The sequence below is a fragment of the Rhipicephalus microplus genome, chromosome 4, assembly GCF_043290135.1.
Source record: "Rhipicephalus microplus isolate Deutch F79 chromosome 4, USDA_Rmic, whole genome shotgun sequence".
In the NCBI taxonomy this organism is placed as follows: Eukaryota; Metazoa; Arthropoda; class Arachnida; order Ixodida; family Ixodidae; genus Rhipicephalus; species Rhipicephalus microplus.
The window spans coordinates 158026390-158042523 of NC_134703.1; the positions used below are offsets into that span (position 1 = coordinate 158026390).

Here is a 16134-nt window from a genome sequence, read left to right on the forward strand (position 1 = left end):
TTGTCGCTTGGTGTATGGGCAGTTGAAAACGCGTTTGGCTAAGTCACAGCGATCTACAGTGATCTGGGGCAATTCTCAGCTTTAAAGTGTTACATAAATAACACAGTTTACGCAGAGAGCTTAAGTTCGTATTTAAATTGCCATTGCAACTTGTTCTAAAAGCCCGATGTGTTTGTAAAAAAAATGTAAAAACCATTTCAGTGTTCCTTTAAACTTCTTGCCTGTACATTTATATAGCGGGTCGGGTCCTCATGCAGTTCACTTTCGAATAAGTACTAAGTATTATCGAGTAAAAAGAATAGCGTACATATGTTTTTCGCCAAAAAGGATGTCTCTAGATCACTTAGGAATGGGCAGATTCAATCACATGCGACTTATCACGTATGCACATTTTCTTTCACGCCATGCTCTTGCGCGTGAGGTAATCTCTTGTCGTGTTCAGGGTTCTTTACACAGGCGTTTTTATATGCACCAAAAACAAAAGTCCCCCTTAGCATATACACTACGTGATGCCGTGCGGAATGATCGCATCTCCGACGCAGCTTCAACTGCGATTCCCACTGGCAAAACTTTTTAAGGGCAGATGTGGAGTGAGTACTTCTCCCTATTACTTTTCAGAAAAATGTCGTTTGCTAGGAGCTTCAGGGGTATTGCTGCTCTATCGTGATTATTAGGGCATGTGAATATAAAAGCTTATTCCGCTTACAGATGAAATGTCGCTTTTGAGTAGCCGATAAACTACTCAGAAAGGTAAAAACCCGCGTTAACGAAATCCCGAGGCAACGAAATTTCCACAGCAATGAATATTTTTGAATGTCTGGCGAACGCCTATTCAAATTTATGCATTTCATATATCACGGTAATGAAGCATTTTTATGGTGATCCTTGTTTGGCAAAAGTTATAGACCTTCAGTATGCAGAACTATGCCGAAGTAAAACAAACCTTGTTTGAACACCATGCAAGTACATCCATTTTGACTATGAAATGTGCAAACTTACGCGACAGCACAATGGGCTGTGCGCAAGCGGTTCTGTTTAAAAAACAGCAGCTAGTAAATGTGGCGTAGAAGTTGGCGGCCATATTTAAACAGCGACACAGTGACAGCAGCTTCCAATTTAACCTATGCAGACCTTTCCAACAACAAAGCAGAACTTCATAGTTCATACCGGCTGCGCTTTTGCATTAGGTGCTGTCGTCCTCTTCCCGCTAATGCGGGAGCAAAGTATGGACAACCCCTTTGGGGCAGAAAGAAGAGTCGGAACTCCTATTTCCCAGGGCTGTATTTAGTGAGTGCGACACTTTGTGGGCATAAGGCAGAACTTCGGGCTGCGTCACACGCTACGCAGTGTCGGCTGCTGCTCCATTTCGTGTGTGCTTTTGTAACAGCTATTGCCACAATGACTGAGCGAGGTCATTCTCGAAAAGAAAGCACAGCCCAGGTAATTGTTACCCAGCGGCAAAGATCTGGATATGCCTAGCATTTCGGTTTAAATTTCTTCAGAAACGCGATGTATCTTCCGTCACCAAATACAACGCTGAACCAACGCACTTTCAACTTTGTACACTCATTCACCTACTTCGTAAAGCCCTGGTGGTGAACTGTATGGTCTGGTTATTGAGCAAGATGTTCTGCAAGAGCATGGGTGTAGCCTACACCATGCATTGGCCCCAACTTCTTCTTATACAGAGTTTAATTAAACAAAAGAACAAGAAAATTGATTTTTAAAGCACTCTTTGGAAACGAAAGCCCAACTAGAGCAAACTGACGGATATCTAACGCACCACGTCATGGACGCATAGCATGGCTCCAACATGGAAACTTAGACGACGTAAAGCGTATAATCACGCAGCGATTAACCCGCTTCAGTATAATAACAATGTCGTGCAAAGCCATTGGTTCCCTGTGCGCGAATAATGAAAGAATCAGAACCCAATGCACTGATAGTACTAACGTGATATAGTAAAGTTCACGTCCCACCATTTTGATGCTGCAACGTGGCTGTTTCAGTGACGTCAGTGCAAGTCACCTATGTTTCTTGGGCAAATATTAGCCCCGGACATTTCTTTCCAGTCTCGAGTCACCCATAATCGAGAAGCGACCCCACATCACTACTGTTGCTCCTCACCGAGCTATTTAGACTGAAGTTGTCATCATGTCTGACACCCACTGTTGAGTGCAACGCGCACCTTACTGCCAGATCTTCTCTCTACTTTGGGCGTACGTAGCTGCAAACGTTTCTTCTTTGCGCAGCTAAGCTCGTCTCACCTTTTGCAGCACGAGTGAGCGGTTGCTAACGATGATCCCTGCGGACGTGTTGGTCTGCAGGTCTCGGCCTTCGAACAGCCAGCTGATCTCGTTGACGGGTGGGTTGGCTGCCACGCTGCACTCCAAGTACACGTCGTGGTTCTCCAGAATGCTGCTCTGCCGAAGGCGATTGCCCAGTCGCACCACCAGCTGCGGTTTGTCTGCAAGAAGAAAAGAAAATACGTGGTCAATGCAATTTACCATTACCGATATGATATACATGCATACAATCACGAAGACCGACGCGCTCGTGCTGAATTGAATTCGAACTAGTGCACGGGCTCACTGATACCTAACTACAAGCTGACCTTTCCTAGATAGAAAGGTAAAGATCATTGTCCTTACACTTGCAAGTTGCAATAAACAAAGACTTTAACATTTTGCCACATGCCAAAAACATTTATAAGAGGAATGGCTCCACGACAACACGATAGGCCTATTGTATCTCACTCTGACAGTGGGAAATATCAGTGTCCGACTTTTTCCCAAGCACGGTTAACTGCTCGAACTTATGCGCCTGCTGCGCGCGCGAAACACGTCACGATGACCGGCAGTGTGGCTTGATTGTGTTGCATGCATTACGAAACCTGGTGGAACATTTATGTAGATGCAGAAACTCTGATGGGCGAGAGAACGAGCGCAGAGAGAGAAATACAAATGAAGATAGTAAAAGAAAAGATTGCTTGGGGAAACATCTCTTGTTCGAGCGAGGTTTGAGCCCGACCACTGAGCTGTCGAGGTTTTTTTTTTTTCAGATGCGAGAGCATATGATGCCATGGGAAGTGTCCGTTCTTCGGCGTGTGCACCCATACTGCGCATGCGCAACTCTCCCTCATCCTCCTCCCTCTACGCAGGTGTGCGCTATCTTCCTCCCTTCTCCTCTCCACCACAGGTGCGGTGCATCAAATTATTGCATATATCTATCAGACTATCTATCTCATATATAGCGCGCATTTGCTGTGCTTTCGTTATTCTCTCCCTGCACAACGGTGTGCGAACCGCCATGAACAATGTCAGCGTCGACTCTAGTTGCAAAGGCAGCGCCACCGCCACAGAGCATAGGAAGGCTTGGGAAGCCGAGCGTGAACGCCAGCGTCGGCAAGCGGACCCCGAACTTGGGGCCAGAGAAGCCAAACGTAAACGTCAACGCTGCACCTCAAACTCAACATCTCGATAGATAGTGTCGATCTTCACATCGCAAGGAGCATGGTGGAGTACGCCAAGACCTATAATAGACGTGGGTGCGGGTCCTTCATACTCGCACAGGACTTGAACGTACACATAATGACAAGCAATTGCCTGGTGCAGCCCATAAAAGACGTATGCCCTTTGCGATGCGTTTCCCAAGATCACAAGTGACACATCATCATCAGGGGAACGTGCATACACCTCGTGTTAGAAAATTTCAAACTTGAACCTCTGCAACAAGACCCATTGACACTGCACTTGACCGACCACAAAGCCATCTTCTTCGAGATACCGCTCGCACCGACGCCAGCAATAACGTACGATCTCTAAATACTGACTCAACAACCCCGTACATACGTCTCCTCCCTTCTGAAATATTGAATTGGCTTATGTTACTAAGTCGAACGAAACAAAAACTTGTTGCGCACCCCCCCCCCCCCGATGCTTTCGCATCTCACCATGGTGGCCCGTAGGAAGAGATAATGAGTAATTTTTTGAATGCGAAACACTAAAGCGTCTTGGCTTGTCAGCATATATGGTCGTTCGGCTGTATTTTATTGTTTCGTGGTTTCCGCTGACGGTAGCAGGGCATAATGAGACATACCGTAAAAGAGCGCCTCAGACTGAAGGTGAAGAGGTTGACGTTGTTGGTGAGCTGTGTTGTGGCTGCGGACTGTATACTGTTATGTCCACGTAACATTTTGGTGGAGGTGCAGGGTACTCTTTTGATGAAGGAGCTACGCAGTGGACGCCTCCTTTAGTCTGCTGCCATGGCTCCAGGTGTAAATAGGCCTTTACCACCTACCTCGGCAATAAAAGCAATCCCGTACGTCACCTTAACGCAACCCCCTGATCCCCGTACCTTTACTGGAGACAACAATGCGAATGTTGACAAGTGGCTGAGTATGTACGAGCGCGTCAGCAAGCAATATGTCTGGGACTCAACCGTTATGCTTGCGAATGTCATATATTATCTTGACAAGACCCTCGCATCTGGTTTGAGACCCACGAGCACGAAGTCACAAGCTGGTAAATGTTTAAACAACAGCTCTGCAACCTTTTTGGCAATCCGTTTGGTTAACAGCTTGATGCCCGAAAGCAAATGACCGTATGTACACACACGTTCACCGAGCCCTACTTGACTTATATTCAAGACGTCTTAGCCTTGTGTCAAAGGGCCAATCCCAGTATGACTGAGGCTGACAAGATATCGCACATTTTGAAAGGAATCGTTGACGATGCGTTAAATCTGCTTGTTTTTACAAACGTAACGACCATCGACGCCATGATCAAAGAGTGCCGCCATCTGAAGCAGGCGAAGAGTTGACAAATTTTGCACCAGTTCCAGCACCTACCCAGCACCACTGCAACGTCGTCTTGCGAAACCACTTCTTGTCAGCCTTCTACAATCGAAGACGTGATGCGCATCACCCGACGTGAACTCGAGGCCGCTTACCCGGCTGCCAACAAACCAACGTTGCCCGACGCCTTAACGCCAGCTGCCGCCTTGACCCAGGCTGTAGTCCTCCTGGAATGCGCTAACGTGGCTATCCTGTTCACTGCACCCGCCATGGATAATACTGATCCCTCGATAGCTTCTGTCGACATGATACGTCACCATCCGTACTCTCTTCAAACCAGGAACCCGTCTGAATGGCGAAGAGCAGATGATAAGCCAATCTGCTTCCGCTGTGGTGGGGATACATTACTCGTTACTGCCGAAGCCAGGGGCCATATATGCCTTCTGGCCCGTACCGCACTTACAGTAACTCATTCCGTCCATCGAACCACCGTTACCCGACCCGTACTGAGTCTACAGCATTTACTGCCCCGGAAGACTACAGGGGCCCTGTCCCGTCGTCGCCGCCGCCTCAAAGCCACCCATCTCGTTCAAATACGCATCACCACTCTCACTCACCATCTTTTAACCACCACATGTCCCCTAAAACCAAGCTGCGCAGCTTATAGAGGTGAAGCTGCCCTGCCGACCTTACCCGAAAATCCTCTGTTGCCCTTATGTTTGAACCGGAACACCCTTGAAGTATATATTGATGGCACACCTGTTGACGCTTTGATTGACACGGGTGCTTACATCTCTCTTTCGCCGTCGCATGAAGAAGCTCCTGACGCCCCGCTTGACCAGTGTCGTGCAAGTTGCAGATGGCGCAACAATCTCTGTCGTCGGTATGTACATAGCCTAACTTACAGTAGCCGGCCATCAAGTGGCCATCCTTTTTACCGTCCTTGCAACATGTCCCCACGACCTCATACTAGGCCTCAATTTTATTGCCAACAATTCTTCTCTGATTGATGGCTCCACTGGCATGCTCCGCCTTCAACTGTCACAAATCAGGGACGCCCCCTACGAACTTACATACCGATTACATTACAGTGACTTTGTTCAGCTGCCCTCCAAAAGAGTGACGTATGTCGTTTTCTTCTGTTCACAAGTTGTGCCCGACGGTGGCTATTGCGCTATGCCTCTCACCAACGTACTCCTTGCCCATAATGTTGCAGTTCTTTACACAGTGCTCAGCATCGCAGCTAACAGAACTCGTCTACCAATTGTGAGTTTCGGCTACATGAATCAAGTGCTTCACAACGCATTTCTGTGGCGCACCTTTGTCCATTGTTCAGTTTAAAAACCGAAGTGCTTGCCTTATACGCCCTTGTTCTAACACAGCACACACCACTCGCAGCACATTTGGGCAGCCGTCAAATTGTAGACAGGATCGCCACTGACCTCCCACCTTCACAAGTAAAAGCCCTCATTGTCTTATCGAGGCCTACCAGGATATTTTCGGTTTTGGCGACCGACCTTTAACAAACGTCCTTTGTATAGCATCACAAACACACAGGTGATGGCAACACTATTCACCGCCGTCCCTACAGAGTGTCTGCTTTTGAGCGGAGCATCATTCGGAACGAGGTGAACAAGATTCTAGCGAAAGACGTTATTGAACCATACTCCAGTCTCTGGGCATCCCCGGTAGTTTTAGTTAAAAAGAAGGACAGATAGTGGCGATTTTGCCTTTACTATAGCCACGTTAACAACACGACGAAGAAAGACGCCTGCCCTCTGCTACGAATTGATGGCACCCTTGATTGCCTCCATGGTGCTGCCTACTGTTCTTCAATTGACCTTCGTTCTGGTTATTGGCATATTGCCGTAGACTCCATGGACCGAGAGAAGACGGCTTTTGTAACACCTAGTGGCCTCTACAAACTCAAGGTCATGCCTTTCGGCTTTTTTAATGCCCCTGCCACCTTCGAATGAATGATGGACTCCCTGCTTCATGAATTCAAGTTGTCTACGTGTCTTTGTTATCTGGTGTGTTTGCTCCCACTTATGAAGCACACCTTGAGAGACTGTCCAAAATTCTTGATGTATTCCGTCTCGCCGGCCTTCAACTAAATTCATCCAAGTGCCGGTTCGGTCACCGCTGCTTTACAATACTTCGGTATATTGTCGACGCTAACATCGAGCATCCTGACCCAAAAAAAGTTTGAGCTGTGAAGGACTTTCCTGTGACGAAAACCGCCAAAGATGCCAGCAGCTTTGTGGGGCTCTGCTCCTACTTGCGGTGGTTCATCAAGAACGTTGCGGAAATTGCTCGGCCTCTAACAGATTCACACAAACCAGATGAAACTTTTACTTGGGGTCCCTCGCAAGCAGCAGTTTTCTCCGATATCACCACTTTGCTCACTTTCTCTCCTGTTCTGGCTCACTTGGACCCCACTGCACCGACCGAAGTCCACACCGATGTCAATGGCTATGAAATAGGTGATGTGTTGGCTCAACGACAACGTGGGCAGCATCGCGTGACATCTTTTGCTAGCAGGCTGCTGTCCCCCTCGGAACGGCATTATTCCATCGCAGAGCGCTGGTGTGGGCAGTGGCGAAATTTTGCCCTTATTTATAAGGCCAACCATTTATAGTTCTCATCGACCACGACAGTCGTTGCTGGCTCACGCCCCTCAAAGACACCACAGGTGATCTCGCCCGCTGGGCACTCCACCTCCAAGAGTATTTTTACACCGTAGAGTATAAGTCAGAAAAACTGCACAAAGATTTGGGTTGCCTGTCACGCTACCCTGTGGCCGACTGGGACTCTACGAGCACTGATGATTCCGTTGGCTACGTTCTTTCCATCTTCCAGCTGCTTCACTTCGGTGATAAGCAGCGCCGCGATATCAGTCGCCTAATACAACAGCTCGAATCTTCACTGTACGACACTTCTATTCGCATGTTTACCTTAAAGGACCACACCTTAGATCAGCGTAATTTATCACCCGGCCGCCATGAACTACTCCAGGTCATACCAAAGCACCTGCGCTCCGCAGTCCTCCACGAGTTTCATGACTCGCCAACCGCGAGTCACCTTGATGTCCCACGCACATATGACCACGTGCTCCACCGCTTCTACTGGCCTGACCTTTCGCGCTCTAGACGTCGTCATGTCAACGCTTGCGAAATTTTTCAGTGCCTCAAGAAGCCGTCAGGACTCCCTGCCAGGTATCTCCAGCCCATCGACATCCCATCGAAGCACTTCTTCCGTGTTGGTTTGAAACTTCGCGGTCCCTTCCCAACTTCCGCCTCCGGAAAGAAGTGGGCCGCGGTTGCCACAGATTACGCGACCCGCTACACAGTTACGCAAGCCATGCCAACTAGCTGTGCTACAGAACTTGCTGACTTTTTACTATACGATCTCATTTTAGTGCTCGGAGCTCGTCGTCAACTGCGGACAGACCGAGGCCATACGTTTCTTTCTAAGTGGTAGACGATATCCTGCGTTCCTGCTCCACCCAACATAAGCTTACTACATCGCACCACCTCTAGACAAATGTGCTTACAGGACGCTTAAACCACACCTTGACGGACATTCTATTGAAATACGTCTCGGCCGACCAACGTGATTGCGACCTTGCACTACCCTACGTGACGTTCGCGTATAATTCCTGCCGACATGACACTGCTGGGTACTTGCCATTTTACCTTCTGTTTGGACGCGAACCAACATTGCCGTTGGATATCTTCCTGACGGACGCTGCGCAGTCTACTTCTGAATATACACGCGATGCTCTGCCCGCGCTGACCATGCTCGCCAGCTTGCCCGGAGCAGATTAATGGCGTCCCAAGGCTCGCAGAAGCATCGTTACGCCGAGCGGCACTTCTACCAACGATTTCCGACAGGTTCCCTCGTTCTTCTTTGGTCGCCAACGCGACATGCAAGCCTTTCAAAGAAGCTTCTTTCTCGTTTCACGGGCCTATACCGCTTGCTTATACGAGTGACCGACACTACATACGAAATTGTACCTAATGATCCATCAACTTCTTCTACTCAGTTGTCGCTGGATGTCGTCCACGTAAGGCTCAAGCGTTACTACGCTGCTCCTGCTGTGGCCCCGTAAGCTCGCCGGGTCGGCGCTTTTGGCGCCGGGGGTTGTGTTAAGTGGTTTCGGCTGACGGTAACAGGGCATAGTGGGACATACTCTAAAAGAGTGCCTCTGACTGAAGGTGAAGAGGTGTACGTTGTTCATGAGCTGTGTTGTGGCTGCGGACTGTCTACTGTTATTTCCACGTAACATTATAGTCACGGTTTGTCATAAATATGTATACTCCACAATATTTGGGTACATCTTACAACTCGCCGCCGGTATACGAAAAATGAAGAAGGCGACAGCAAGCCCTAGAAATAGCCGACCAGGCAAGTGCACCTAACGCAGCTTTCTCTACATGATATGGGGAACTGGAAAAGGGCGTATAGCAGGCGCACCTTAGAGTAGGCAGCATCTCTACAAAGTTTTCCGATGACATCAGAGGAGAGAAACAACCTTCCCTAAACACTCGATCTCAAGCTTCGTACCCACCAGTGCCTCATCAGAAAAATCTAAAACAGTGCATACTTCATCCTTCCCCAGTTTCCTCGTTAGTCGAGCTGAAATACTCTATTCCACATGCTTCGCTATCACCCAGCTTGTTTTTCCCTTCCATGTTTGAGCACGCTTAAGCTTCACCTGTAAGAGTCCAACATGATAGCACTATAAGGCCCTGTGCACCTCGCCTTTTCATTTGATATACATGCTTCGCTTTGCGGTGGACACATGAGCCATACTGTGACAGAAAGAAAAAAAAAATGGCTGCACGACAACACTGGACAGGCACCCATCTTACTGCGTCTAGTGCAATTACAGTTGCGAACTTTGACTGCTTTAGGTGGTGTGCCCTGCAATCCATGATGTCAAAATAAAGGCTTTCAAGGGCTGACTTGGCCGTTGGGAAGATAGAGGAATAAAAACGGGAACGGATATATACATAATAATAGAAGTCGCAAAGCGAAGTACTGTAAGGGGTAAAAACTCATAACCATATGAGTCGCTGCGATCTCGTAAGGTTATGAGTTAATGTTCTGTTCGGCACCGACATGTGAAAACCTTTTGCCCGAATCATACGTGATAGGTGCCCCGTCACGTCTACATTGGTGTCCTATGTCGCGGAGCGCGTCATGTCCACTCGTGCAGTGACTCCGACTATCATTGCTGAGACGCAATAGCCGGCCATGCCTGGGCTCAGTCTTGTTGAATACTTTATGATTTTTTAAAGACCACAATAAAATATAATAAAGTATGCACCAACACCAGCCGCACTAAACACAGTAGTTGTAGTTATTCGGTAATGTTTTATAATATCCACGACGAATAAAACGGTGACATACCTGTGACTAAGGACGTATTATGTAATTATGCCAAACACTGTAATTAACAGTCATTTATTCTCACGACTGCTGTAACAGGCAATTAGGTCCGCAATATAGTCTTGAAAAATAAAAAAAAACGCATTAAGCTCAACAGTGCCCAGATGATAAATTACAGTTCCATCATAATAGAAAGGTAATTACTACCACTCGCCAAAAACTGGTAAGCCAATAAGTTCTGGGAAGATGATGTGCGTTGAGATGATGCCAAATCAAGCGGTTCAGATGCACCATGGTGGCTTTTGACAGCACTGCTTATTTTATGCATTTATTCTGAGGCAAATATTTATAAGGTACCGTTATTTTTTTATTCAATCATTCAATCATAAATGAGCTTCATAGTAAACACCGACATGTAAGGGACAGAGTAGGCAAAGCAGCAAATTAATGCTGACAGGGTGCCTTCAACCGTCCTTATCAGTAAGGCACACAAGGAGCAGTAATGTACATACGTTATAAAACACGATTAGTCAAAGAAGTAGCGACAGTTTTACACGTTACATAAAAGTTCATAAAACATTGTTAGAAAAACACTGACGCTTATAGACCTGTCTGTAAGACCTAATTGATTGTAATGGTGTAGTTTAATATTTTTTCACACATAAGAAAAGACATGTGTAGAAATACGCAGACTTCTTAAATAAGAACCATGCCATTACCACTCAAATAATTAAAATGCGACAGATATTTATATACGTTAACTCAACAAAAAGACTGTGTGATTTCTTAGGAAGAATCGTACGTACACAAGTTCTATAGTAAGAGGCCCATAGTAAACCTTTCTGGATAGAAACGCTGGTCCTGATTGGCTATATTTTATAGTAATAAGCCGTACGTGTTCCTTTACGCAAAAAACAGCAACAACAACGGCAGTTTTTCAGCGAGACCAGCAAAACTAGATTAGCTTCCTTTACAAATACTTAATCTAGGCGGACGCTTACATTCTTTCAGTTAATGCTTCTCATGAAATTGGCTAAGACATGCTGCTTGTGAGGTTCTTGCACCTCCTCAGCTCAGGCTTGACGAAATATGCATGTTAAGTACCGAATGCTGCGGAAGCACCCGAACGTCCAAATCCAGTACGCAAGACAAATGTGAACTCTTTCTAGAAAGTTCAATCTGCCACGCGCTTCGTCAAAGAATTTTCCGTGCTGTTTTTCAATATACATTCATAACAGTCTGAAAGCTACGCCATGTGAAGGGCCGGTAAACAAAGCGAATGCCTCCCCATATTTCTTTCTTCACTTTTCGATTCCTTCCCTTGCCATGCAGTCGTGTAGAGATGCTGCACATTATAAAATAAAAAGTACGAAAGTCTGAAAAAAGAATCTCGCGATTATGCTCGTCGCTAATTAAATGAACGCTAAAGGCAATGTGATACTAAACCGTTTCAAAATCCCTGAAAAGCTTCGTATAAACAGCCGGGTCTTTTTGTCGCTCTTTAACTCATTCGGGCAGTATATGCGCCATTTAGGGTCGGTGCTGTGGAGCCCCCCTTTGCGTTTCTGTCACAAGAGGTTACAAGACGCAAGCTTCGTGCAGCTCGGCAGTCAAGTAATTCTTGAGGACATCTTTACATTTAACAATAGAATTTTTTGTCTCTTCCTACGTTCATCTTCTTTCCATGTCCTCTCCAAATAGAAGGCCGGCGCAGTGTTCTCCGTGGTGGCTGCCGTCAGCTTGCGCCGCTGTCTTCCTTTCGTACCTGTTTTATGTTCGCTGAAAACAATAGTACGGCAAGGGGGAGGGACAGCCTTATTTACATGTGAGGCATTTCTTTGCGTACAGGCGCGTGTGATCTAAAAGTTTCGGAGATAAACCCTTTTCTCGATGGTGACAACCCTTTTCGTTTATACAATTATAGAAATCATGACGGCAGTATTGAGTTGTTGTTTAACTAGAATTTACGTATTTCACACTGCACTACCAGGCCAAAGTTCCTATCAGAAAGAAAAAATATAAATGCATCAGAGGCTTGGTCCGAGCTAGTTGGTAGAGTGACATTACGAAAGCGGTCAGCGTACGAAGACGGGAACAAGAAGACGACGCAAGCGCTGTATGCGTCTTCTTGTTCCCGTATTCATGCACTCACCGCGCTCATGTTGTTTAAAAACTTACAGGCGGGGTATTACACTTTTTGTATGTTTGTTTCATCACGATGGTTTTGTTTATAGATTTCTAACTGTGTGCGGAAACTTTGTAAAAGCATTTCAATGATCGTATATAGTAATTCCCACACAATACGTTTACAGGAACTTCAACATTAGCGACAGTAGACGCCACCATAGAGTTTCAGGTACAAGCTGTTTGTCTCACAGCTGATAATATGCAGATGCACTCTCACCACTTATACTGACTGTTCGATAAAAACTACAGGGTCGAAGGATCTTCTCCAGCATACGTAATTATTTATAAAGGTCTCTAAGCTACAACTGATGAAGACGTGCTGCCAAATATAACAAAACGCTCTCGTTGTTTACTGGTCCTCCACATCAATTTACTTCCTATAAGGCCCACTGTTACTCCATGAACATCGCGTCCACATTAAGTAAAACTAAAAAGCATACATTCGCATAGCTTTCACGCGAGCACCAGTCAAGCGCATTCAGTGTCATGCTGAAAAGGGGAGTGAATTGAAGATCATCTTGGGCGTTGGCATGCGCTAAGCAATTACTAACGAGTAGGTGAGTATGCAAACCACGTCGAAATATAATAGCTTGTATCTGAGAGGCTTGGCGGTGGTAGTAAAACAGCGTTATGGGCGGCTTGTCGCGTAGAAGAAGAAACGGCACGATTAATGATCTAGCATTACGGTAATTTGTATGCAGTTTTTACGTGCAAACTTCGGAGTGCATGCCCGAAGGCTGTCACAAGAATTTTATCAGAAAGATTAATGAATCTTCAAATTCTGCGGCGTTTACATTTACATTTCAGAGTAAAATTGAACCACGCAGATCATTTATTCAGGCTTTGTTGAAAATAAAGTGGTCCCGTTCTCATTGATTTTGAATCTATTCAAGGCTAATGATTCACAAGCTTTGGCCAAGAAGAACGGCGATGTATGTTTACCGTGACCCCTGTACAATACAACCGACATCGAACCACGCCCCTAGCAATCGCTGAATAGTTCACTGCATTTACCATCAGTAAATGACCAAATAAGTTGAGGCGGCTCGTAGAGTTGTTGATATATAGTAATCTAAGCATATCTAAAGACACGCGTAAAAAACATAAATGCGTTCATGGGTGCTCGACTAAGGGGTGGTACAATTAGTCAAATGTGCAGCAAACAATGATGATATATTGTTTTAGGCCACCACTCCTTAACCTATTACAAACAAAAAGCTGCTTCCTCCTGCCCCCCCCCCCCACAAGAACACGTATACGTACATGCGCACACATACGTATACGCAGACCCACACGTACATAAGTACACAGCGTAGGATACATGATTCGCATTGAGTGAGATTGAAAATAAGCCAACACTCAAGCTGGAGTAAGCCTAAAAGTATCCAGGCCACTCCATTTTAGTGCCGCTTTTGAATAGCCATATAACTCAAGTCGTCTTCTGAAAACGGAGAAAACGGTACGCAATCTTTCAGTTATGATTTCACCCCCCTTCATATTTTCTCGTAATTTCCACGCGTATGCAGAAAATTCCGACCGAACTAAAGTGAGCAAAAATAAAAGAAAGACATAACCTTCAACTTTTTTTTCAGATTTGAATGGATGTGTGCGTATCATTGTGGGCATCAGCATTATCTTCATTATTTATTTTTTATAAAACATGTCTGTGAATATATCTAGAAGGTGGCATGCATAAATTAAGACATCATAACAGCTGTATTGTTTTAACGCCTCAAAACCACCAAGTGAGATTGAGAGATGTCGTAGTGAATAGCTCCGGAAATTTCGATCACGTGGGATTATTTCATGTGGATATACCATTATGAAATACATGATTTCCTGATCTGGTGACCGCTACTACCGATACCCTAGAATTTATTAGAGAGGCACAATCATCATCGCCATCTGTGATCCGCAAACTTGCATACGATACATTTACCCGCACTGAACAGGAATCCGCGGCGGCAATATGAAAACCACATCAAGCGTGCCTTGTTGACGTACTTGAAGCTGTCCAAAACCGCGCAGCGCGGTATGTTACATCATGGTACGACCATCAGCAAGTGTCACACATATCAAATATTCCGTAGACATGAAATCATTAGCACTTCGGTGAAAAACCTCTAGCTTATGCCTCTTTTATGTGCTCTATTACAACACTAACGTGACATACTCTTTCCGCCAAACCACAGTTCGTGAAGCCTGTCTTAATCTCTCAGTCTTGAAAAACTTCTCGGCTCTACCAATTCATTCAACAACTCCTTCTTGTCAATAGCCATTGCAGAATGGAATAGTTTACCTGACCGTGATGTAACTGAACGTGACCCATCGAATTTCGAGACGCATTGACAAATTTATTCAGTGCTGATGCGTAATGAATCGAGATTTTGTTTGTGTTTTCTTCTTTTTGAGCGCGCTATACTTCACGTGTGTTTAACCTGTTTGGAGTTTCACCTGTGTCTTTGTAAATTGTATATTTGTTTTTTTTTGCTGTATTACTGACTGTTTGAACATTCCGTTTGTCTTACGTGTGCTCCCCACTTATGTATTACCCCACCAGTGGCCTTCAAGGGTTAATAAATGATGATAATGATATGACTTTCTGCTACCAAGAGTGACAAATAAAGATGCAATACAATTGAAGAAAATTCTTTAAAATGTTTTAGAATAAGTTGCAGATGTTTGTCATTTAGAGTTGAACCTAATTACGAATTATGACTGATAATTAATAGAAATAGTCTACACAGAAATAAGCAATTTAGGAAGGTAGCAGGCTATTAGAAGGAATTTGACATGTGAAATGGAACATGCGAACAGATATCAGTGACAAACTACCAACTTTCGAAGATGTTTCGAAGTTTGATTTCTTCCCAATACCACCACAAACGTCTTAGAGCCAATGTATGGCGACGCTTGAAGTTTCGGGCACTCAAGCTCTTCGACGCGTTAACCTTTCACTAAAATCGTATGTTTTAACAGAAGCCGCCACCGCTCATACACTGCAGTGAATTTCAAAGTTTAGCTTTGCCGCAACGCTGTACCGCTCTGCGGCAAAACTAAACGCAAATCCGTAGGGGCGCTAGGGTATGCGGGAGTTGCGGGCGGTTGTTCAGCCCCTTGAGTTTCTCGTTTTGTTCTCGTTAATCGAAAACCTCACGTTCTACTCTCTTTCAGTACGGATAACAAACAGCAAGAAATCATTGTTGTATTGGATAATTTGGCATTCCATAGTCACTGTGAATCACTGGTCATTTAAACTAGAAAATGTACTAAATTTGATGATGCAGCAGCTTTTCATTGGTGTAAACAACATATCATTAAAGCCGGCCTAGTTATGAATGGCTGCAAACATACTACGTTTATGAGCGTGCCGACCAGTTCGAGAGTAATCGAGAGTAAGCACTCACAGAGAACCCTGATGGTGGTGACATCTTCGACAGTAGCGTGCGGCAGGCGCTCGTTCAACGCTCGACACGTGATCTGGCGGCCGTCGTCCTCGACCGACGGAGTTAAAGTGAGCGTGCTGCTGGACGCAGGCCCGTCGGCAGCACCGCCGGCCTCGGTGGCGGTCGTGGTTGCGGCCAATCGCTGGCTCCCTTTCCACCACGAGAGCTGAGCAGGTGGCCTCGAACCGGAGGCGACGCACCGCAGCTGGCCCGGGCGACCAGCTTCAAGCGAGTGCGTCGCACCCACGATGGACACGCTGGTAGGACCCACTGCAAGACAACAACAGGGGAACACTTTCGAAGGACTGATCG

The 16134-nt window shown here is 45.8% G+C and overlaps 1 protein-coding gene across 2 annotated transcripts in view; it reads right to left on the bottom strand.

Moving 5' to 3' along the window:
- The window catches only part of LOC119172929 (nephrin), a 383863-nt gene that overhangs the window by 81052 nt on the left and 286677 nt on the right, over nucleotides 1-16134 (bottom strand). For both annotated transcript variants that reach the window (XM_075893815.1, XM_075893814.1), the window contains exons 5-6: nucleotides 15784-16092; nucleotides 2268-2467 (exon numbers count right to left, since the gene is read on the bottom strand). In XM_075893815.1, the coding sequence (XP_075749930.1) occupies nucleotides 2268-2467; nucleotides 15784-16092 (509 nt within the window). The remainder of the gene's footprint in view (nucleotides 1-2267; nucleotides 2468-15783; nucleotides 16093-16134) is intronic.